Here is a 25,818-nt window from a genome sequence, read left to right on the forward strand (position 1 = left end):
TACCCAGTTTTTTCATTAATAAATATTACATAATGTTTTGAGTCTAGGGAACAGTGTACCTTAGAATCATGTTTTAGAAGAGTACTGTCCAATAGAACTTTCTGCAATGATGGAAATATCCTCTGTGCTGTCCAATAAAGACACCAGCACTTTAAAATTCACTTTCTCAGTGGTATTAGACATTTTTAAGTTTAATTTAAACTTCAGTAGCCACATGCGGTTAGTGACTTGGACAGTACTGTTCTAGAAACAAATACAGAGATCAAAGTCAAAGTACAGTCAGGGTGACTCAGCTGAGGTGATCAGGATGAGAGTTTATGGGTAGTAGTAGACCATACTTGGAAGAGCTGTGACAAAGACTTAAGTCAAACCTTGTGATGAGTGAGGGAAAAAATATGTAAACTACTGAACTCCAAAGGCCAGACTGGAGTTAAGGGAAAGTAAATATTTTAGAACCAAGTGTGACTTCTCAGCAATTGCTCTTTAATACTATTGAAAAATGTATAGAGTTATGAATTGGACTTTGGGCCACAGCTTCCATATCACCTGGATGCTTAATAGAAATGTAAATTATCACCCCACCCCCAAACTACTGAATCAAACTATCTGTTTTAAAGTGCTCCAGGTTATTCTTATGAACGCTGTTTAAGAACTGCTTCTGAGTGCTTGAACTAGTTAATAAACACAGTTCCTACAAACTAGGAATTTCTGATCAGAGTTCTAGAAGAGTTCAAAGAAGAGACTTTGAATGATTTCATTTCTCTCTCCAGCATCTGGCACACGCTTAGCCAATTAACAAGTGATCAATAAAAGTTTCCAGTCAGGTTGACTCCGGTTATCCCAAATAGTGCTATTCATCTAGGTTATTCAGAAGTGAGGGAAACTCTATTCATCTAGGTTATTCAGAAGTGAGGGAAACTATCCTGAAGATTATAGCCACAAACAATATCTAGAACAAAACCTGAATAACGTAGCTTCCTGGTTTCCTGTTTTGACCAAGAGCATTACGTAAGGGTATATATATGCATATATGCGTGTGTACGTAATTCTGTCATCTCTTTAATGACCCAAAGGGAAGCAAATAACTGGAATAAAACTTTGTGTGGTTGAAAGGGGTAATGAAACAGAAGGTGCCGCAGTTGCTTGCTTGATAAGGGCCTGTAAACCTTATCATTTGAGGGTAAGAAGGGAGGAGTAAGGGTAAACGATTTAACTCCAGCTGAAAGTGAGAATTAAAGAAAGGATTTTCCCAGCAAGCAGTCTGCCGGATCGCCGCCCTCTCGCCTTCCCAAATATTGCATGGGACATACCCTAGAAAACTGAAATTCCCACTTCACCGGGAGAGCTGTACTATCTGCTAAATCGGGCAATCCTAGGTGTGCCGCTTTCACACCTGGACCCCTGAACCTCGATGGACCGCGCCCCGCCCGCGCAGGTCAAATGCCGCCGCCGCCCCGCGCTGGAACGCGGAAGGGCTGCGAGATCTGCCACCAGGGCGATCGCCGGGGGGAAGGGGAAACGGGGTGCCAACGACCGGAGAAAGTAAAAACACAGCAACTAAAACGCACGCCTTCTTCGCTCGGTCCACGCAGCCCAGTTCCTCGGTAGCCACACCCGCTATCGTTCAGTCTGGAGCGAGAAAACTAACCGTTCCCCTCTCTTCGCGTTGGATAAACCGCGACTTCCGGCCCGCCCCCGGGACCGGAAGTGCCAGGAGCTTCCCCCACTTCGATCGCCTCGGACACTGGACTCACGCAGGGCAACCTGGTTCCCTATTCCGGGACGGGTGAGTGAGGTCTGCGCCGCGCGTACCCCCGCGGGCCACGGCCGCGCCCCTCCCCGCCCTCCAGCCTCCCCCGCAGCGGGGACACGCCCACCGCGCGGGTGCCGGAGGGTGGGCGCGGGGTCCTGTCAGCCCTGCCCGCGGCGCGGGTGTGGACACCCGGCCCGGGTAGAGGGAGGGGATCGGCGACCGGGAAGTCGACGCCCGTAAGCGCCTGGGCGGATGGAGCCGGCCTGTGTGCCCCGGTGACTTCGCAAACCCGGCGCCCCGGGCCACCCGGAACCCCCACGGCGATCCAGCTACCCGATTAGGGCCACCGGGGTGTGTGCGTGCTGAGTTTCTGCGCCGGGCCCGCCACGCTGCTGGCTACCCCGAGGGCTCCGGGAGGCTACCGGCACATTAGACTCAGTGTCGAAGGGTGCCTGGGTGGGAGAGGCAGAAATGCGTTGGCTTCCCTGAGAGTTGTAACCTTCACTGTATTTTGCATCTTGTAAAGATTTAGTTCATTCGTGTTGATGCAAGAAAAGGACAAACAGCAGAAATTAGAAAAGGCTTCCTGAAAATGAATCGTTGCTTCCTTGAAGGTCTTGGAGTCAGACCTAGAAAGGAGAATTTAGAGGATATTTCTCTCCCCGGATCTGTGGGAGGGAGGTAACAAAAGCAGCAGCTACAAAGGTGGGAATCGTGTCGCATGAATAGGCGACAGTTGGGAGAGCAGTCGGAATGGAACAGAATTCTAATGAATAATAGTTGGAAATAAGGATAGGTAAGGGCCTATCCACTATGGAAGTCTTGAAAATTTGGCGAGAAATAAAAGATTATATAAGAGGCTTTAGGGAGCTATTTTGGATTCTTAGAGGATTAGTTTGGTAGCCTTTCTGTAAAATGGATTTGGAAGAGTCTCTTGGTAAGAGAAGAATCTTAGCCTTCAAAAGGACCTTATAGATTATTTTGTGAAACCTTTTCATTTTACATTTGAGGAAACTGAAACCCAGAGAGGTGAGGTAAATTTGTCCAAGGTCACTTAAGGGATTCCCATTTTCTCTGTAACTAATTGCAGAGCTTTCTGTTCATTCAGACTCTGTTGGATGAAACGACTTTTGTGATGGATAACTCAGTATTCATTTATGCTTTAATGAGCCAGAGTTTGGGCAGGATGAACTGCATCTTAACCTGATGGCTCCCTGGGTGGGGGCTGCTGAGGTTAGAAAGGAGAAGAGGACTTAGAGCCCCTGAATGGGGCTATTTGTCCCTCTCTCTCAAGGTTCTAGATATCTTAGGATAATTTTTATTGTACCCTCTTTGCCAGCATCTTTGATTGGGAATCTTCCTTCCTCTTTCTGTACATTAGCTGTGTGATCGCAGTGCTTGTTACCCCCCAGCTAATTATCCTCATTTTCATGGTAAAGGGTTTCCACTGCCTGTATACAAGGTATTAGGGCTAGTGGTATAAGCTCTGGAGTTAGACTCTGAGTAGATTCTGGCTCTAAGTGCCACCATTTTCTAGCTGTTTGGCTGCAGGCAATTGTTTATTCTCTTTTCCCTGATTTTCTCATGGGACTAACAACAGTACCCATGTAATACATTGTTGTGAGGAGTAAATGTGTCAGTACATGTAAAATACTTAGACCGGGCCTGGCACATACTTAGCTTGTAATAAATGTTGGCCATTGTCAGTACTATTTCTCCTACTAGAGAGCAAGGGGTCGCTGGTAAGTTTTGCAAAGGATCCCTTGGGAAAGAGAGCAAGTCCAGTGGAGTTCATGTTGAACCATGGAGAATACCTTATTTTGGAAGTCAGATCCCCAAAATCCATTATAAGGATTTGCCTTATAATGAACAAAAATTTATGTAATTCTGTTTGTGTTAGGAAGAAAGCATGTGTATGTATTTGGCCAACAGTATTTATTGAGCACCTGTCATGTGCAAGGCACTCTACTCAATCCTGCTACAAAAGATGTATATGTAGAATGACATGGTGGTAGAATACTGCTTGGCATTAAAAAACAGTGAAACTGATCACAACAAGATAGATGAATCTCAAAAACATATTAAGTCTTGAAGTTGGTGAACTGTAATCCAGTTGCCTTGATCTTTGATAATGACTGTATAACTATATCGGAAAAAAAAAAAAAAGTAAATTGCCCTTGTTTCTGTGGATCTACTTCTGAATATTTTGTTCTGTTCCACTGATCTATACATCTGTCTCTGACAATACTACACTAAGTTAAAAATTGGGTAGAGTGCAGTAGTAGTGATAAATAAGAGGGAGGGATATGGAGTATTTGGGATATCCTTTTTTCTTTTTATTTCTTTTTCTTGAGTAATGCAAGTGTTCTAAAAATGATCATAGTGATGAATACACAAATATGTGATGATACTGTGAACACTGTATACTTTGGGTGGATTGTATGGTGTGTGAATATATTATATCAATAAAATTACATTTAAAAAACATACTAAGTGAAAGAAGTCAGTCACATAAGTGTACAGACTATAATTCCATTTATAAGAAGTTCAGAGACACAAAACTAATCTATGGTGATAGAAATCTGAATAATGGTTGCCAGTGAGGGTTTGATTGTCTTTGAGGGGATTTGCTGGAGGGACGTTAACACATAACTTGATTCAGGGTGGTGATTATACAGGTTTTACATTTACAAAAACTCATTGTAAAAATCTGTACATTTCACTGTATATAAATTTCACTGCAGTAAAATATGAGAGTTTAGAGGATGAAAAATTTACCACCAACTGGGATGATGATAAAACTCATAATTTTGAGAAAGAAATGACAGCATTATAATGTATGTGGTATAAGTTGCTGGGGAAATGCTTAACTGGTATTAAGAGAAAAACCGTAAAAATTGAGTTTGGCTCTGTTAAAGAAATACTAGATGCAGTAATTTATGGAACTGATTACTTTTTTGCCTAAATATGCAGCATAGAAACAATTACATGTCATTAAATATATGAGGTTAATTTTGTTGGGTGTTTTAACTATATACTAAATTCTCTTTATAATTGCTGTTTTCAGGCTGTTGCTTGTGTATTCAGTCATTATCTCCCACAATCCCTCACCCCCATTAGAACAAATGTTAGTCTTGACTACAGTAATGACCATGGGAATCCATGAGAAATTTCTCAACTCTAATAGATTTTGGTAAGGATGAAAACTGAGTCAGAAAAGACCTTTGGTTTTAGTCTAAGAACTGCTCCCTGCTTTTATTTGTGTGTGAGTTCACCTGTTCTCAGGTCTTCATGGTTGTGCCTCGGCCCACAAATCTGCCTTGCTAAACCATGCCTCCTGAGCATCCTGCCCCCGATCTTTCTGCATCCCTCTGCTGTGGCTTGGCTAAAACTTGAACTCATAATCATCTCTTTGCTCATGAAATCAACTCTCTCTGCCCCACCACTGCCCCTTAACCTTATTTTTGAGTGGTAACTTCCTGCTACCAGTTTTTCAACCAGTACTTTTAAGAAAGCACAGTCATTCAAGGACAGAGCTTTGAAGGAAACTGGATTTAGGAAGCAAGAAGCAGTAGCAAATCAGCAGAATATTAGCCAGAAGAACAGGATGGTGGCATTGGGAATGTTGAGAAAGGGTTGAATCTGTTACAGTTGAAATTGAGTAGAAGGAGTTAAAATTTTCTGGCCAGAAACAGAAAAAGCCCAGTCCAATACAAACAACTCTAGCCCTGTTGAACTTTCTAAAATTCTGTGACTGTAATTCTGAAGCAAAGGCATTGCCCCCCCCCTTTTTTTTAAACATTTAAGAGCTTTAAAACTAGATACTGCATTGTTCAGTAGGCCAAAGAAACATAATAACCTTATTAGTTTTCTTTTGCTGAATAACAAATTACCCCAAGACTTAGGAGCTAAAAAAATGAAAACCAATCAGCAGTTTCACACTGTTTCTGAGAGGCAGGAAGCCCAGAACAGCTCAGCTGGGTGGTTCAGGGTCTCATGGGGGTGCAATCCAGCGGTCCTAGGGCTGCAGTCCCAGGAGCACCAGCTTCTAACATGGATGACTCACATGGCTATCAAGTTGGTGCTGGCTCTTGGCAGGAGGTCTCAGTTCCCTCCCTGCATCATGGACCCCTCTGTATGACTGTGTGAGTGTCATCAGGACCTGGTGGCTGGCTTCCCCCAGAGCTAGCAATCAGAAAGAGCAACACAGAGCTGCCGTATGCTTCATGGCCCAGCCTCAGAAGTCACACACCATTATATTCATTGTATCCTATTGGTTACACACATCAACCCTTTTTACTGTTTGAAGTGACTGCATGAGAGTATGAATACAAGGAGTGACATTCATGGAGGGTCATCTTGGAGTCTGGCTGCCACCATAGCCAAGGAACAGGCACAGATGCTCTCAGGGGCCAGGCAGGGATCATAAATGAATACCAGCTGTCTCAGGGAACTGTAGGGAATGGTGGAGATTGCTCATTGGTGCTCATTATCCACAGGAACTTGGGAACACTGAGCCAGTGATTCCTCATCTTACAGTTTTTCAAGATGTCTGAACTCTTAAGTTTTTATGGGAAATGTTCAGGTTTTTTTTAATGTTGTCAAACAAACTCAATTTTTTAAAAAGGCAATTTGAAGGTCATCTCTGGGGAAATTAGACAAACCTCCATGCAGACTGTATAGAGTTGGGTAGCTGCCAATTTGTGGCTTCTGATCTTCCAAACCTCTTTATTTTATAGGTGAGGAAAATCAGGTCCAGGAGAGCTAAAATAGCCAAAAATCTTTTAGCTTAAGAATGACAGAACCGGCAGTAGAACCCAGGTCTCCAGCATGCTCCATTAAACCACAGTGGCCAACACTGAAAAGCTAAGAACTAAATGTATCAACAATTCAATCCGTTCTAAGTCGTTAACTCAGTGGTTTTCAACCTTCACTGTGCATTGGAATCATCTGGTACATTTTTAAATATACAAATGTCTGGGCCCCACCTCCAGAAATTCAGTTACAGTTAGGCTAGAACCCAGGCATCAGTTTTTGTAAACTTGCAAGGCGATTCTAATGTGCAGCCAGGATTGAAACCAGAAGGCTAACTGCCATGAGAGCCGTATAGCACTTAGCTGACTTCAGATGCTTAGAGGAAGAAGCTTCAAAGGAAGGTCAAGGAAGTCATAGGTAGCTGACAGAATATGCCCTATGGGTATCTTTCCCAGCTTCCAATAAGCTATATTGGCTGAATGAAGTTTACAGGCAGATTCTGCTTATAAATGATGAAGATAGTAAAGTTCCTTCTCTAATACGATTATCATCTAAATAGACTGATACCACAGCCACCTATAATCCCTGTATTCCTGCATCCCTGCCCTTGTTGTAACCTCTAAGAACACTATAAATAATAAAAATTTTGAAGAGGAAGTGAGTATTCTTAATACTTTTGAGGATTATTCATTACATTATGTGCTGTATTCTATGTGGATATTTTCTGTCTGTAACTGTAGTTTAAGGGTAGGGTTATGATTTTTTTTTTAATTAACATTTGTAGATTAAACAAGAATTTGACAGTCCTACGTAAAGGTTTCAAAACAAGACCATGACTGATAGAAAATGTTGCCGCTAGACGAAACCCAACCAGGGCTGGCCATACTGAAAAATTCAAGAGAGTGCTGTTCACATTTGATTCTTTTCCTATGCACATTATGCAGTTCTATTCTGAAAATTGGTTTCTCCAGTGTCTTTATTATTATTATTAAGTTTTTTGTTGAAGTTGCAGATTTACAGAAATATCATGCATAAAATATATAGAATACAGAGTTTCCATACACCACCCTATTACTAACAGTCTGCATTAGTGAGGTACATTTGTTACAATTCATGAGAGAACATTTTTATAACTGTTCTAATAACTGTAGTCCATCATTTATAATAGGTTTTATTGTGTTGTACAGTCTTTTATTTTTTCTTTTAATTTTTATTCTAGTAATATATACATGATCTAAAATTCCCCTTTAACCACATTCACATATATAATTAATTGCTTGTCAGTTACACTCACAATATTGTGCTTCCATCACTACCATCTATCTAATGTCGGTTGAATTTATCTAAAAACTCAGTCTGCCTAGGATTTGAATTTAGAGGAAAGTAGCTGCTCAGAAATAGGTGTTTCATTACATTGGCAGAGCACTGAAACATTTTTAAGAATTTTATGTTAAACTCAAATAATTGGAAGAACATTTAGTACAAAATAGAAAATGTGTAGGTAGAACTAACCAATAGCAAGTTTAAATCCTAGCTCTGCCACTAGGATACCTTGGGCAAGTCTTTAGTATCTTTGATCTTCAGTTGCTTCCTTTGTAAAGCAGGTATGTTAAATTCAGTGCATGTAATGTACCCAGCAGAGGGCCTTAGCACATAAGTCACTCAATAAATGGCAGTAGCTATAAATCAAGTGGACTTTTAATTCTCTCTCTGGTCCAAAGGCAGAAAAGTGAGCCAGGGCATTTTTGTCTGGAAAGACAGCACGAACAGAAGTACACAAGGTAAGAAACTGCATGGTGCCTGGGGGAAGTTTTGGTATTGCTGAAAGTAAAGAGCAAGGCAGAGAATGGCTGGAGATTAGGCTGAAAAGGGTCATTCTAGAATAGGGAAAGAAGGCCCTTGACTGCCATGCTTTAGAAGTTGTACTTTACCCTATCAGCAGTAGGGAGCTGAAAATTTCTAAAAAGGGAATGATAAGGTCGTTTTCATGTTGTAGACATTTCTGATTAGAATATTAAGAATAGTTGTGAGGAGACCAAGAGGCAAGGAGACTGATTAGGAGGCCATAGAAATATTTAACACAAGGGCTGATGAGAGCCTAGTTCAGGGTAGTGGTGGAAGCAATGAGGAAGATGAGCAAATCTGAGAAATATTTAAGAGAGAGGACCTGCTTGATTCATCAGATGGAGGGATGAGTCACAGATGACTCCTAGCTTTCTGGCTTGCTGAGTGGGTAGATGATGGTGCCATTAACTGAGAGAAAACAGAAAAATGAGAAAGTTTAGGAGGAAGATAATGAAGGATTCTGGTTTCAATGTATTGATTATGAGGTGTCCACAGGATGTCCGGATGGTTGCCTTCGCAGGCAATTGAATATTTAAGTCCAAAGCTCAAGGGAAAGGTCAGGCCTGGAGTTACAGACTTTGGAGTCATAGGTGTCAGAATAGTGAGTCAGTGAGATCATCCAAGGAGAACAAAGTGAAAAGAACTTGTGCCACGGGAAACAGGAGTATTTGAGTGGAGAAAATGGAGGAGGAACAGTCACAGAACTAGGAGAACCAGGAAGAGTGAGTTGGTGTCACCAAGTTGATTACAGCATTTTACAGAAACCAGTCTTCCCAATATACTCTTCAGCAGTCTCCTTCACTGGAATGTATGGTCTTCAACATGGACAACCATGCACTCTTTCTGTCTGGGGCAGTTCACATCTATTACCGAGTACCAAGGCCAAGAGTTGTTGAGTCTCTGAAGGAAACAGGGGCAAAACAGTGTCAAATATAGAAGAAGTTCCAAGAAGATTTACACTGGGTTTGGAGATTTGAAAGCAATTGCCATAAAGAAGTGAAAGCCAGATTGTGGTGGGTTGAAAAGTGAGTGGGAAGTGAGAAAGTGGAGAAAGCCAAGATGTTTAACTCAAAAGGTGAGAAAGAGAGGGTGGTAGTTTCTTTTAGGGCCAGAGTTCCCTTCAGAACAACTTTGCCTTACTTCTTTAGCTGATGTTTTTATGTATGTGGAGTTTTTATGGAGTTTATATGGAGGTACCATATACATATACAGCCCAAGTGTGTATTGTTTTTAAATGAAGTACACAAAAAGATTAGACTTTTTTTTTCTTTTTCTTCTTTTAGAAATTACCGTGTTATTATACGGAGTATCTGTCTGTTCCAATTAGTGAATTGCCCTGGTTCTTGTCCACCAACCTTCCTTCTCTGTCTCCTTCCTCTGGGGCTCAGATGTGCCTCATCTTCTGATGGCTCTTCTAGTCTTACCAGGCTCCCTCCCTATTTTGTCTCACAGGCATTTCCCCCCCGCCCCAATAAAATTCTTGCCTATTCAATCCCAGCTTGGTATTTTCTTCTTGGAGAACTTACAGTAAGCTTCAAAAATTGAAAATCTATTATCTTTTTATATATATATATATATATAAAGATTTACTTTGTGGATTTTTTCTAAATGACTCTATTACAAACATAATTTGCTGATACAGAGGGATAGAACTAATTCTTGCCCTCAGACTTGAATAGAATCTTATTATATCTTGAATAGAATCATAGAATTCTATTCAGGAGAAATAGCCTTACTCCAACAATTTTGGTATGTGAATAGAAACTAAAACCTAGATGCTGTGCTAGAGAACCACATTCTGTCTTTGTGATTTAACCTTTAATATTACTAAGGTTATGGCATCGTGGGACGGAGAACATCTTCTTGACCAAAAGGGGGATGTGAAAGGAAATGAAATAAGCTTGAGTGGCAGAGAGATTCCAAAAGGAGCCGAGAGGTCACTCTGGTGGGCACTCTTACGCACAATTTAGACAACCCTTTTTAGGTTCTAAAGAATTGGGGTAGCTGGTGGTGGATACCTGAAACTATCAAACTACAACCCAGAACCCATGAATCTCGAAGACAATTGTATAAAAATGTAGCTTATGAGGGGTGACAATGGGATTGGGAAAGCCATAAGGACCACACTCTACTTTGTCTAGTTTATGGATGGATGAGTAGAAAAATAGGGGAAGGAAACAAACAAACAGACAGAGGTACCCAGTGTTCTTTTTTACTTTAGTTGTTTTCATTTTAATTATTATTCTTGTTATTTTTGTGTGTGTGCTAATGAAGGTGTCAGGGATTGATTTAGGTGATGAATGTACAACTACGTAATGATACTGTGAACAATCGAATGTACGATTTGTTTTGTATGACTGCGTGGTATGTGAATATATCTCAATAAAATGAAGATTAAAAAAATATTACTAAGGTCAGATAATAATCTAAGTAACAGGAAGGAGAAGAATATTAACATTTATTGAGAACAGGCATGTGAAGAGTGGAAGGAGTTGGACAGGGACTCATGAACATTGTAGTAATGACCCTAAGGGCAGTGTATTTCAAAATGATACCACTAAGCAAGCTGAATGCCCATGGTGTGATTTTTAGATTGAAGAAAGCAAAGTAGCCAGTGTAAGTTTTAAAACGTCCAGACCAGAAATCCTAGAGACCCAGGTCCAAAATCCCCAGCCAGTCATCTGCTTTCACACTCTAGGGCTGCAGTGTAAGGTAACAGTCCCTAAGACTGCGCTCACCTCTGACAGCAACTGCAGAGTTCACGGGTACCCACGACCACCCCCAAGTTTGATAAGTCATTAGAATAACACACAGAAGTCACTGAAAGCTTTTATACTCGTGGTTAATTTATTACAGTGAAAGGCTATAGATTAACATCAGCCAAGGAAAGAGATGTATAGGGCAGAGTCCAGGAAGGTTCCTTGGGTGGAGCTTCTCATTGTCCTCTGCCCCTGGAGTCATGGACAGCGTTAACTCCTTGCAGTAAAGACTTGTGACACCACACACAGTATTGCCAACCAGGGAGCTCACCTGAGCCTCGGTGACCAGAGTTTTGGGGGGCTCTGTCACATATACATGGTTGACTCACCATGTGGTGGACCTCAGTCTCCAGGTCGAGCTGATACTGACTAACCCAAAGCCCCCACACTAAGTCACATGGTTAGACTATCTGGCATAGCCCGAGGCCCCCAGGGAAAAAAGACACTCTTATCAGGCAGGACATTCCAAGGTTTAGAGATCATCTCTCAGGAGGGGAGGGCCAAGGCCAAACCTTTCTTTGAGCAAGGTTAAAGTATTCACTACACAAGGGCCATGTTTTGTTGTTTTTATTTTATTTTTAAACCTATGTAGTACCGATTTCATAGGCAATTGGGAAGATTGAATAAGCTGTTGGGTCAGAAAATTACTCCAGTATCTGGTTTCAGAGGTCATACTGCTAGAATGATGGAGCTGAAATTTGAACTCAGTACTTCCTAACTCCAAAGCTGATAGTATTTTTACGTTTTATTTATATTTTTACATTATTTAAAACTGCAAATAAAAAATAGAATGAAAGGTGTCCATTCAATGTGACATTACAGTTATTGGTGACGTTCAGTAGAGTGTTGGAGGCACTTCATCGCCTTATTATAGAGATTCAAGGAGTGATTGGGAAGATGAGGAAGTGGATATCAGAATGGTGTTCTAAAAGCTTTGTCAAGGAAAGGGGGAAACGGACGTAGCTAGAAGGGAGTACAAGACTGAGGAGTAAGTTTTGATGATGATGTTTTTTAAAGATGAGAGCCTTTTGAATATGTCATACACTGACTATACACTAGTCTCTTTGCATACACTATCTCATTAATTCCCACCTTGCATTGAAATAGATAATAGACTGAGGCTCAAAGAGGTTATATCATATTGGTAGTCAATGGAGATCGTGGGCATACCTGCTGGATAGCATTGTTGTGAGGATTAAATGGGACAACACTTCTAAGAGAAAGGGGCCAACTGTGGAGCCTTTGTGTTTTGGAGATCCCTGTCCCTTCATAACAGTGCTTGGCACACAGTAAGCACTCAGAAAATGCTAGCTATTGTTATGTATGTTTCAGTTATTTCCCACTTAATAAAAATTGGTCTCATGAAATCTGGGGGGCAAAGTACATCATGAATTTCTATTCTGTTTCTTAATTCTTTCAAAACTCTGTGTTTTTAGCCATCATATTGTCATGTTGAAAACAGAGTTTAGATTTGAATTTATTCCTATCCAATTGAAACGATAATTCTACATTAAGGTGTTTTGGTGCTAGGAGCTCTTTTTTGCTTTATGTCTTATGTGTTCTGTTTTGCTTTATGGTTCTTTCTTTTTAACACCAGAATTAAACAGTCACCATGTCGAGCAAAAAGGCAAAGACGAAGACCACCAAGAAGCGCCCTCAGCGCGCAACATCCAACGTGTTTGCCATGTTTGACCAGTCACAGATTCAGGAGTTCAAAGAGGCCTTCAACATGATCGATCAGAACAGAGATGGTTTTATCGACAAGGAAGATTTGCACGATATGCTTGCTTCTCTGGGTAGGCTTTTATATTCTTTATATGCCCACTTCCCAAAAATAATTCAGTTCTTTATGTTTTTTTTATGTTGTACAGATAGTCTTCTCCTTGACTCAAATGGCCTATTAGAGATTTCTGGATGTGGGAGGTGCCATATTGAGGCTTGGCCGGTCCTAAGATAGGAAAAGCCTGTGGGAGGGGGGCTGCCTGGTGCTGTGGTCAGGTCAGCTTACATGCCTGCTAGCTAAATACTATAGGTCTTTTAGCTGGAAAGTGAGGGGATGTCTAAGTAGCAAAATACGAGATTTTCAAACTAAAGGGTTGTTGATGATATAGTATAGTTAATAATAAAGGTTGAGGACAGATTATAGACAAGGTGACAGTAATGAATGATAACAATTGTCTCTGGGGAGGATGGCAGTGCTACTGGAAAGGGGATTACAGAGGAAGTAACTTCCAAAATTTCATTTATAATTAGAGAAAAGAAAATATAAAGATAGAAGATTTTTAAACCAAACCTAAGTTGCCATTTGTTATTTTGGGTACACGGGTGTTAATTTTTATTCCTTGTATGATTTGTTGTTGTTGGTTTTGGTTTTAGAAAGAAGGAAGGGAGGGAGAGAGGAACTCAGAAGGTCCTACACTTTCTGCTCAGAATCAGCACTATTTTTACAGTTGGGAATAAAGGAATGACAAGCAGTTAGCTCTTGATAGGCCAAGGTAACTGGGAGTGGCAGGTCAGGAGGTGGCTCAGGCAAGGCCACAATTAGGTGCCATCCTCTGGGGTTATGCTCTCTGCTTGGATAATTAGCGAGACCGGGCAACTCAAGGTGTGATGAGCACCAGCATATCCTGTACCTCCATTCTCCCATTGTTAGCAGTTTGCAGCATTTACTTTAGACATCATTAGGGTAGAATCAAGATATTGATCTGACTTGTTGACTTCCATGTGTTTGTTTCCTTGTGTTTTTCACATTCAGAATTGTTAGCCAAGTATACTCTTTTGGGCAAGTCATCATCAAAGAAGGCTACTGAAGAAAATTGAGATATTTAGCTGTATTCCAAAAATTGAACACTCAAGCCCATATCCTGCTCATGGAAGACACTCTATAAATATTTGTTGAATTAATGAGTGCTGGTAGAGTAAGAGGCCAATTCTGGGGCCTTCTGTTTTGGGGAATTGTTACGGTTTGCTAATGCTGCTGGAATGCAAAATACCAGAAATGGATTGGCTTTTATAAAGGGTTTATTTGGTTACAAAGTTACAGTCTTAAGGCCATGAAGTGTGCAAGGTAAGGCATCAACAATAGAGTACCTTCACTGAAGAAGGGCCCTTGGCATCCGGAAAACCTCTGTTAGCTCAGAAGGCACGTGACTGGTGTCCGCTTGCCCCCAAGCACAGGAGCTCTCTCAGCTCCTGTGCATTCTTCAAAGTGTCCCTCTTGACTGCAGCTGCTCTTCAAAATGTCACTCTCAGTTGCTCTGCCTCTGGGCCTGTGTGGCTCTTTTTAAAGTACTTCAGTGATCCAATAAAAACCCACCCTGAGTGGGTGGGGCAACACCCACATGGAAATAATCCAATGAAAGGTCTCGCCCACAGTTGATTGAGTCACATCTCCATGGAAACACGGAATCAAAAGGTTCCAACCTAATCAACACTAATAATGTCTGCCACCACAAGATTGCATCAAAGATCATGGCTTTATCTGGGGGACATAATACATCCAAACTGGCACAGGAACCCCCATACATTTCAAGATATGTTATTTACCTTTCAGATCAGCAAGTCATGTTAGATACCTTGAATGGGTCCATGGGTATATAGCCTAAACCAATTCATTTTAAATCCTTGTGTCCTTTTCTGTATCCCAGGGTTCTCATGATTGCCTCTGAATTATACTCCCCGAGCTCACCCCCATCCAACCCCCAGAAATAGTTGCCAAAGGATCAGGTTAAATCCGAAGGTAGAAAAGTCTATCTGTTTAGCCATTTTCACTTACTGAGTGAATCTTGAGATTTCTTTTGGACTTTTTGTTGATATCTTGAATAAATGTGATGGGGTAGGATTGTAATGCACTGAAATAGATGCAATATGGGTCTTCAAATTCCACCCAAATTCCCAAGATTAAAATTTACATATGACCCGTAATTCTAGATTTGGTTATCACTACTACATAGTTGGGTATAATATTGAGATGCTTCCTTAGATATGAATATTCAACTAAGAGATGTTCTTTTCATGTGGAATCATACAAGCTTAATGAGTGCTGGAAGGGACCTTAGAGATACCAAGTTCAACCAGTCCACTTACAGATAAAAGAGTAATAAACCCTACAGAGTTGCCACCTCTCTCAGGTGACATAGCCAGCGGCAGAATTGGGATTCCAACCCAGGTTCCAGACCCTTACAGCTGATTTTCCCATACCCCAGGGTCGTGCAGTGGCCTGGACAAAGAGAAGCCCCACTGGATTCCCACCACATCGTGCTGTCCCAGAGGATTACTCCCGCCCTCTAGGGAAGGGCCAGGGGAGATCCCTCACCACCATATTCGAAGAAGTTGTCTCTCAGTTGGGACTGAGATTAAAATTTCCTATTACAAACATTACTAAATAATACTACTATTCAGTGACATGAGGAGACAGCATTTTAGGATACATCTGACAATCTAATACTATATAACACTGTCTGAAATTAGCTCACAGTACTAAATCAGCCTAATAGCTATAACTTAAATGACCAACTTATAAATAAAATTCTTGAAGCACAACCAATTTATGGCAAATGCACAATTAGAAATATGAATGTTTCAATTTTTTAATAACTTATATTGAAATGATCCCTGTGGTGGAACTTTAATTTTATTATCAGCATTGAAGATTTAATAATAGGGTATTGCCTGGTTCATAGTTTCAGGTATTTGTTTTGTTTTTAATGAGAAATAGCAAAGGGAAAGATGAAAGTATCAGTGACTGAACATGTGGCCTAAGCCGAAATGTGTTTTTGTAATAACGTATCAGATTTTTTAAGTTGTATCAGATTTTTTAAGTTGTTAAAAATTGTCTTTTTAAATGTTCTTAATGCAAATCAGTTGAAAAATTAGTTTCAAATGATGATGAGGTTACTTTTAAAAATATGTTGGGAAACATAAAAATAGCAAATTATTTCCTTATTGAAAGTAGTGTGTCGCTAACATGTGAATTCTTATAGGAAAGAATCCAACGGATGCATACCTTGAAGCCATGATGAATGAGGCTCCAGGGCCCATAAATTTCACCATGTTCCTCACTATGTTTGGTGAGAAGTTAAATGGCACAGACCCAGAGGATGTCATCCGAAATGCTTTTGCTTGCTTTGATGAAGAAGCAACAGGTGAGTGATACTTGTTTGTTGGTCTATGCCCAGCCTCATTCCACAAAGTACATGAAGTACTTTTTAGGGAATGAAAAAAAAATTAGTAAGATCTACATATTTTTTTAAATGAATAAAGAGACACTTGTATTTACAGTAAGATATTATGACCTAACAACAGCTAAGACACAGAAGTTACACCATTTGTATTATTAATCTTTGAATTTGGTTCTGAGCTTCCTGAAAGCTAAAGGGATAATTATTATATGTGAAACCATAAAAATTACTTTGACTGTCAGTCTCAGTAAAAAGTATAGTTAACTAACATGAAAAATGAAAATCTTTAATTTTTTTTCATTTTAATGCACCTATGGAGGATTTGCTTTTTAGAAGTGTGCAAAGCCTAAATATTCACTTTTCTTACTCTCATTTTCTTCTATTTCTTCAGTTTATCCCCCTCATCTTCTCTGTTAACCCTCTCCTCAGCCTCTCGCATCCCTTCCTCAGCTGTCCCTTGCCCCTGCCTTTCTGCTCTTCCATCCCCACATCAGAGCTGCCCCCACCTGTCATGCACATTTGCTCTTGGCATCCTGGTGTGTATGAAGATTACGAGCTGGCAGTGTGTCAGTGCAGTGTTCTTCTCTGGCTCTGTCACTTAGAAGTTGCGGGACTGGAGGGAATGTGCCCAGTGTTGGTTATCTCCCTTCAGATGCCCTGAGTGCTTACTCTGCACCAAGCAGTGTGCTGAGCACTTTTCGTGGATTGGATTGTCTCACAGCATCCTCACAGCCACCCTGGAAAGCAGCTTCCCTTGTTCCATTTGTGTGGAGATGTTGAGCTAGTTGCACAGAAGGACTGGTTAATAAGTGGTGGAACCAGGATTCATTTCCTGGCTGACCTGACCCCAGAGCCTGTCCAAACTTTCCTCCCTCTGAGAACAGTGCCAGGTACATTGTGAGTGCTCAGTTACTTCCTCGACTACACCCTTCCTCCACCCCTTCCCTGCGTGAGTTTTCCTCTGATGAGAGCACTTTAGGCCCCTATTATACCATTCGTATTATTCTTGCTGATGCCGAGGCACATGTCTCATCTCCTTTTCTAGGCTGGACATTTCTAAGGAGCAGAGGCCTCTCGTTCAACAACCTTTATTCCCCGTAATGCCCAGCACATTAGCTGATACATAGTGGACCTCCAAGAAATATTTATTAGATGAATGAGGATCCTCAAGAGGATATTTTAAGGAAAGCTATACCAAAGTATTCAAATAATCATATTTAAATTTGCTGTGTATTTTTAAATAACATTTGAAATAAAATTCTAATAAAAATATAAATATGTTATAAATACTTGTTTTTCCTGCAGTATTGTGTAGAATAGTAGTTGGTGTTAGTTGGTGTTTTTTCTGTTTTGTTTTGTTTTTTAAGTATTTGTATATAAAACCTCAGAGAAATACCTTAAAGGTGGAAGGAGGCTTAGAGATCCTTTAGGGTCACTTCATTTACTAATGAAGCTGAGAACCCAGAGTCACCTGTCTCCAACCGCTTAGGGACAGAACAGACTAGAAACCATGTAACTTAAAGCTGAAAATATTTCCTTTCTTTACCTAATGTAATCCTGTATGATCTTTGTTCAGTCTCTAGTGATAGCATCTCTGAATAGTCATTATTCTCCACTGAAACTAAATTTTCACAGGTCTCTCATGAAAGAGAAAATGACAGCCCATAGAGGTTAACAGTGCCTGGGTTTTCTCTGGACTGTTTATACATTAGGTGATAAACAGTAGTTGATGGGTACTTGTAAACTTGCTGCAAGCCACATTTCTACATGCAGATGTTTCCACCAAGGGCAGTAGACAAGGCCTTACTTGAAAGAGGGTTCTGTGATAAGTAAGTTTGAGAAATACTGGGTTCAGCAAGGTTTAAAAGGTTTCTTTACTGTGAACTTCCTGGAGCCCTTAGACATTTGAATTGGGAAAAGTACTTCACTGTTAATCCCCAAGGGACATATATTAGGCAACATTTTCCAAACTCAGTTGATCAAGGACTGAGGTTTTAGAGGAGTATCTCTCTAGTCTGATATTCCTTGGAACACGTGGAAAACACCATCCTGATTTGGAGCTGGAAAGAACCACCGAGCTCACATAGACCCAGAGAGTTTGAGTGACTTGCCCACAATCACGTAGCTAGTTTTTGGTGGCTAAGCAGAATCTAGAACCTAGATCCTTTTTTATTCTTTTATTCCCATGAGGTGGCTGTTATACTTTTAAATTGTTACAAGAGGCAGAAAAAATATTAGAAAGGTCTGTGTATTTCCTTTCATGCTACATCATTTTGAATAAGTTACTTAACATCTCTGAAGCCTGTTTACTCCTGTGTAGATATCAATAAATGGTAGGAATGTATTTAAGAAAAGGTCATATTTCAGCAGAAAAAAATTGCATACAATTTGTATTGTTTACTTCTGTTTTTTATTTGCTGATACACAAATTATATTAGAAATTATAAATTAAATGCAGAATTTGACATTGCTAACTAAAGTGTGCCATAATTATCAAAGCCATCTTTCAGACTTGTTTGTAAATTCTGGGTTACATAAAGTCTTTACCTCGTCTTCAAAATTATCAGGTCTAGTTTCTAGACAGTTCTGCCTTATAGTCTGACAGCTGATGCCACTCCATCACTGTCTGCATGGCTCACATGCTGTTCACAGCTGCCCTGATCCGACTAATGACTTTGTTTGCTGATTTTCAACGTAATCTTTTTATTTTACAGGGAAATATTTCTAAATACTTAAATTACCCTCTCTCCTCAGTGTTTTGGGAGTGGGGATGGGGAGGACCTTTTGCTTTAGTCTAAGTAACATCGGGGTCATAAACTAAAAGCTATTTAAAACATTAACTTTTTTGTATATCAGATAAGGTAACAATCACTGTTTACTATCCAATGTTAGTTTCCATTTTTAAACAGTCTAAAAACCATTTTGAAAAATCAATTGACAGCTTCTCTAAACAAAATTTTTCAGAGAAGATCATTACATTTCCAAATTGCTCCAAATAATATAGAAGTAAGTATAGTTCTGATCACTCTGATGTGGAACAAAGAATGTTAAAATCTATGTATATTAATTTTTTAAAAAATTATTTTAGTTTTCTATAATACGTAAAAGCTTTTTAAAGACATTATTTTTACAGACACACACATACACACACACACACGACACCACAGAAGCTTTAGATTGAACAGGAATCAACCTAAGGAAATATAAGAACATGGAAAAATCCAAGTATACAAAAATGTGAAAAACTGTCAAAGAATCTAAATGTTAAAAATTTCAGGTCCCTCTGCACCATAGAAGACTACGTGGTTGAGTTTCCTGGGTGTTTATCAAGCATTTCTCTGTGCTGGGCAGAAGTGGTATAAAGACTAGTAGGCTACAGACCATGCCTTTCATAATTAGGAAATCCATTTTGTAATTAGGAAAGTACTTTATCTGAATGGATACATATCACACTCTGAATGTCAATTACATTCAAGAATAGAACTTTTTATTTTATATACTTGTAGATTGTTTATATCTGTTATAAGAAGAATGCATTATTTTTTAATTTAAAAATGCTGTGGGCTTTTTTAAGGTTTATGATATTTCAAATGGAAATTGCAGAATATAAAATACATGTATGATATGACTCAATTATGTAAAAGAAAACTATACATCTGGACAAGGCCTGAAAGCAAATACTCAGAAGTAAAAATCATAGTGTGTTAACTTCGTGAGGTTAAGAACCAGGTTGTTTTGTTCACCACTATATTCTTGGAGCCTGGCATTTAATAAGCTTTCTATAGATGTTTGATGTATAAGTAAATTTTAGGGTTTAAGGGTCATGGAAGTTTCAGTTTTTCTAATTATTAAAATACAACACTTTATATTTTTTAGTTGGGACTAAAGGGTTTAAAATGGAATCATACTGCCCCATTATATGAAAATTTAGCTGCTTTTTTTTTTTGTTTGCTTTGTATCTATGACACATAAAGATTTTTCTTTTTCTCCTTTAGAAAATACTGGCATCAGATTAGTTCTATAAACACATAATCTATTACTGAATTTTTTTAAATGATTTAATCTCATATTAATAAAGTACCATAAAAGCAACTGGAAAACCTCATGATATAGTTATATATTACTTTAGTTTGCTAATTTATTTTGTCCGTGTAGATATGGATACTCCGAAATATTTTGTAAGATTGACTTGGTTTAGATTCATTGTTTCCTTCTCTCTTTTACCTTCCAGGCACCATCCAGGAGGATTACCTTAGAGAGCTGCTGACAACCATGGGGGATCGGTTTACAGACGAGGAAGTGGACGAGCTGTACAGAGAAGCGCCCATCGACAAAAAGGGGAACTTCAACTACATTGAGTTCACACGCATCCTTAAACACGGAGCAAAGGACAAGGATGACTGAAAGAACTTCAGCTAAAACCTTCCAATTACTTTGTCTTACTCTATTTTATTTCTAAGACACTTTCCCCCACCTTCATAGCACCTTTTGCCTTTTGCATGCATTTAGCTTCACAGCTTTGTCTTTTTTTTTTTTTTTTTTTTGTCTTTTGAGGTATTTATTCCAGACCTTTCTGCCACTTAGCACTTGTATAATCAGACTGGAAATGGGGATTGAGGTTGTAAGTTGTGTTGAAAAAGAGATCGCGAATAAAAATCAACAAATGTGAAAGCCCAGGAAAATATATCCATACTTCTGGTTTTGCTGGATTTTTACATTTTTATATAATAAAAATGCTATTTTGAAATAAAGATTATGCTGACTCAAATGGAATATAATGGCAAGTTAAACCAGTGGATGGTAGTTGGTGGTAGTTCTTCTAGGTTTTCAACTTCATATTATTCAGATTTCGTGGTAAAATTGATTTTTCACATATATGGAACCGTGTTCTTCAGAACTTTTAAGTACAATTTAACATCATTATACAATAAAAACTAGTTATGTCTTCATTTTTTCCCACACTGCTAGTAAGTCAGATGTTTGAACTACTGAATGATAAATATAGAACATATTGGAGAAAACATTAAACATTTTATGATATAAGATTGTAAGGAGAGGAGGCAAAATCTGAAGGAAAAAGTAAACTGTTGAAACTTACTGTGTGTGAAGCATTGCTTGCATTTTATTTGCATTGAATCCTCCCATCAGCCTTGTGAGATAGATTTTTTATTAGCCCTGTATTTCCAGTGGGGGAACTGAGTTCAGAGTGGTTGAGTAACTGATCAAGTCAGAATTAGTGAGTGAAAGAGTTGGAATTCCAACCAAGGATGCCTAACTGCAGAGCTTATCATGCTTTTAACCACTATGATGTCTCTGAAAATTCCCAAATGCTTGAAAGTGTCATGCATTTCCATTACCTTATAAAATAGTTCTGTAGCATTATTGAAATTTTAAATAATCTTGGTGTAATTGATTATTTGAACAGAGTTTTAAAAAATTCTATCCAGCCAAAAAGTAGAAAATAAAAGATTATAGCCACTACTGTTGTTATAGTTGTTGAATGTTTGAAGGCATTTCATGGAGTGTAGACTGTCGACTTAGGGAAGGAATGAAAAACAGCATTTAGACAAGGCTGCTGTGAACTTATTAAAATCCTCAAGGCCAAGCACCATGAGAAATGGGAGGGAGAATCTACAAAAGGAAAAGACCCATGAAAAGAAAGTTTCCCAATGTTGTCCAACACATATTCCCCCTCCTAAAAGTTTATTTGGTATCTTGGCTTAAAGTCAGTGCATTTACACATTGTTTAATATTTGTGCTTTATAGCTTGGTGCGGTAGGCAAATAGTCTGTTCATTTGCTATCACTTAATTTTTCTAGGCTTCCTTCATTTTTAAAACAAGGGAGCATTTCAGCTCTAGTGGTCTATTACAGTGCTTTAACGTTCATAAGAGCTTTTTACATTTATTATGTAATTAGCCCCCACGGCCCATGAGGTAAGCACGGCAGGTGTTAACTCCTACTGTTTATAGTGAGAGAGCAAGTTTAGAAAAGCTGAAGCAATTGGCCAAGGTCCCACAATTAAAGGTTCCAAAGCTGCCTCCCTTTTCTACTCATAAGATTAATGTTATCATGAAGTGTAACAAAGCCAGCCTGAGAATCACTGTATATTTAAGGGAAGGGGAAAAGATAGTGGGATAAGCATGATCATTATTAAACTGGTATTTTTCTATCTCCTATTATGTGCCAGGCACTAGAGTTGGGCATAAGTGGAGAATGAGACATCTAGACAAGGACACTGCCCTCCTGGATCTCGCATTCTATGGAGTGAGACAGACGGTAAGCAATGTCAGAGAAGTACTGCGCAGAGAACTGAGCAAATGTAGCAGAGGGTGGTCAGGAAGGCTTCCTGGAGGAGGTGATGTTCGGCTGAGATTTGAATGACAAGAAGGACGCCACCAAGTGAAGACTGGGGCAATGCTTTCCAGTCAGAGGGAAGAGCCTCTCTGAAGGCATGTGTGTCAGGAGCGCTGTGAGAGTAAAGAGAATAATCCAAGGGATGGTGTTTGTTGCCTGGCCTTTTAGGCAGGGGAAGAATGAGACTTAGGTTTTTAAAAACTCCGTCTTGTGGCTGTGTGTAGAATGGAGAGTAAGCAGACCAGTTAAGAGGCTAGTGCCATTGTCCAGGCAAGGGCTGAAGGCACCTTGGACTTCAGCAATGGTTGAGGCCAATAAAACGCCTCTCCTTGTCACACCTACTTCCTCCCTTCCCACTCTGCATTGTTACCATCTCTCTGGTAAGATTTTAACCACATTATTCTATTGCTCTGCTTAAAGCTAGATTTGAAATGTGAAAACCAGAAAATATAAAGAAAAAGTTGTTTCTTGACTGCTTCATGTTGACCTGACACATTCTGTTCTATTTCATTTACATTATATTATAAAGAGCTTTGTGGAATTCAGGACTGTAAGGCACCTGGGGCCTTGTTCCTCTTCAGTGCCCAATAAATATTACTAGTGAAGATGAAAACTCTGTGCACACTAGTAATGATCTTCTAGGTAGCAACTGATCTGCTGTCCATCCCAGCAGGAGTGTGTGTGTGTGTGTGTGTGTGTGTGTGTGTGCAAGCACATGTGTCCCCGTAGTTTAAAATACACTGTGCATTTACATGTGCTGACATGTTACCCTACTGCCTTTGAGGTAGGTATTTTTATTATGTTTCCCATGGATGAAGCACTGAGGAGTAAGGAAGTTACTTCCTAAAGTCACACCACTAGTAAGCAGTTCATTATCACGTTTGATCCTCAAAACTTCAGGAGCCGGGTAAGGTGGGCATCATTTTCCAATTTACAGGTGAAAGTACTGAGTTATAGAAATAACCTGACTTGTTCAATTTTGCATAAATAGACAGTGTATGAACCAGGACTAGTTTCCAAGCTTTCTGACCAAGATAGAGTGTTTCTCATTAAACCTCAAATTCCTAATTAATCAGGATTTTTTTCTTTGAGTTATACATCTTTGAGTTATATATACTGCATGTGATATATATAAAAGTCATCAATACTCATAAAAATGAAATTATACCTAATTATACATGTAATTAATTATATTTTCTGATAAAATAATTGCATGAAAATCCATTTTTAAATTCAGTAGTATATATAAATATTTCAATAATGATTTTCTTCATTGTAAATTGCTTATGTTTTTTTTTATATTTTAATGTATTTGAAATCCGGTGTCTTACAATCAATGTGTCTATCTAATATTGCTTATTTATCCTGAAAAGTAGTTATTAAATCAATGTTGCATCTCAAAATTGTTGGGTCTTAAAAAGATAAGAAAAAATGGTCTTTGAAATAGAAACAAACGGTGTGAAAAAACCTGGGTGATTAGTACTGTAGGTACATCACACTCTGGGAACTCGGAACGAGAGTGTGATGGTTTATCACATACTGAATTTTGAGTCAATGTTTCTTGAACAGAAAACTGGTGAGCACACAGACTGCACAGTTGCACTCTGTAGGAGGTGAATCTTTTTAACAGAATTGTCATGTGATTTCAGAGACAACTAAAAATGTCACTAGGTGGCACTGTTATTCTTAGTGCCATAGTTACCAATTCCTTAATGAACTTGAGAACTTGGTACCCAAAGTTTGGTCAACATTGTTTCTTAAATTAAAGAGAAAGAATTGATGACGAAGCCTGTATCAGTGGAATGCATACCATTCCAAAAAACCCAAAATGTAGAGAGCAAACGCCAAAAATTCTTAAAAAATACCAGTGGCAAATACTGTATTCATTCGTTCATTCATTCATTGACAAGTGAATGAGTGCTAAGTGCCAGAATCTCAGCTAGGCTCTGGTTGCTTTCACACTGAAGCAATGACTTGGTTGAGAGTAAGATCGTAGGCTTTGACCTCGTAGGACTGGAATCCTCTACTTCTGGGGTCATCTTGAGCAAGTCATCATTACTAGCACTTCTATTTTAGAGATGAGAAGACTGAGGCACAGGGCCAGTGAATATGTATGAAAATACTTTGTAAAATCATGCTCTAAATATGAATGTTAGCTATTATTACTACCCACAAAATGGTGAGAACCATTTCTGTAATATCGTCTATTAAGTCACACAATCTAAGCCTATTCAGATCAGCCCCAACACAAACGACCTGTGAGAAAACTGCTTAGAGCCACGGTTGCCCACTTGGAAATACCATCAGAATAAAAAATGAAGTCGATCTGCAGTGCCTGGGCAGAAGAGTACTAGAAGCATTTCACAGTGTGTAAGTGGGTGTGTTTAACTATAAAAATACTGTTTCAACACATCTTGCAGGAAGCTGACCTAACCTTTTACGAGTCCCACTTCTACTGCAGTTAATTTTGCTCCTAGAGGACAACAGTATTTCCTTTCAGACACTCATGCTGAATGAATGTGATGATGATGATGCATACTTCCTCACGGAAATTGGTAACAAGCATAGCAAAGCTAAAGCCAAATACTTTATAGTCTATTCATATTTTTGTAATCCTCTGAGGGGAAAATGACATTGGCTAAATATGAGGTGTTGCTTTTTGAACCTTCCCAAGTTGTCTTCTTATAAATGACCTACTTATTCAGGTCTTACTTATTGAGGTAGATCTTATATCTGAGTGTTAGAGGTGCTAAAAGGACACTGATCCTGCTTTCTGGACATGTTATAATGTCCAGCATACTGAATATACTTAAATGTTAGTTCCCCTCCCTTTATCAGAATCCCAAGTAGAGCTGGGCTGGAACTGCAGCTGATGTCTTAATAGCTCATTCAAGATGTGGAAAATGATTTTTTAAAAATGCTTGCTCCAGGGACTTGAGCAGATATTTGCGCACTGATGTTTATAGCGGCATTAGTCACAACTGCCAAAAGATGGAAGCAACCCAAGTATCCATCAGTAGATGAATGGATAAACAAAATGTGGTATATACATCTGAGGGAATATTATTCAGCCATAAAAAGGAATGAAGTTCTGACACAGGTGATAACATAAATGAACCTTGAAGACATCATGTTGAGACAGACACAAGGACACATATTGTATGACCTCA

General features: G+C 39.3%; 1 protein-coding gene across 1 annotated transcript; it reads left to right on the top strand.

The window, feature by feature from the left end:
* The first annotated feature begins 1,514 nt into the window (after positions 1–1,514).
* LOC119511830 (myosin regulatory light chain 12B) lies at positions 1,515–21,389 on the top strand. The gene is made up of 4 exons (XM_037806349.1): positions 1,515–1,786; positions 12,710–12,908; positions 16,095–16,256; positions 20,524–21,389. Exons 2-4 carry the CDS (start codon positions 12,725–12,727, stop codon positions 20,694–20,696), a joined length of 519 nt encoding a protein of 172 aa, XP_037662277.1. The 5' UTR covers positions 1,515–1,786; positions 12,710–12,724; the 3' UTR covers positions 20,697–21,389.
* Positions 21,390–25,818: the final 4,429 nt, after the last annotated feature.

Source organism: Choloepus didactylus, chromosome 16 (genome assembly GCF_015220235.1).
Source record: "Choloepus didactylus isolate mChoDid1 chromosome 16, mChoDid1.pri, whole genome shotgun sequence".
NCBI lineage: Eukaryota > Metazoa > Chordata > Mammalia > Pilosa > Megalonychidae > Choloepus > Choloepus didactylus.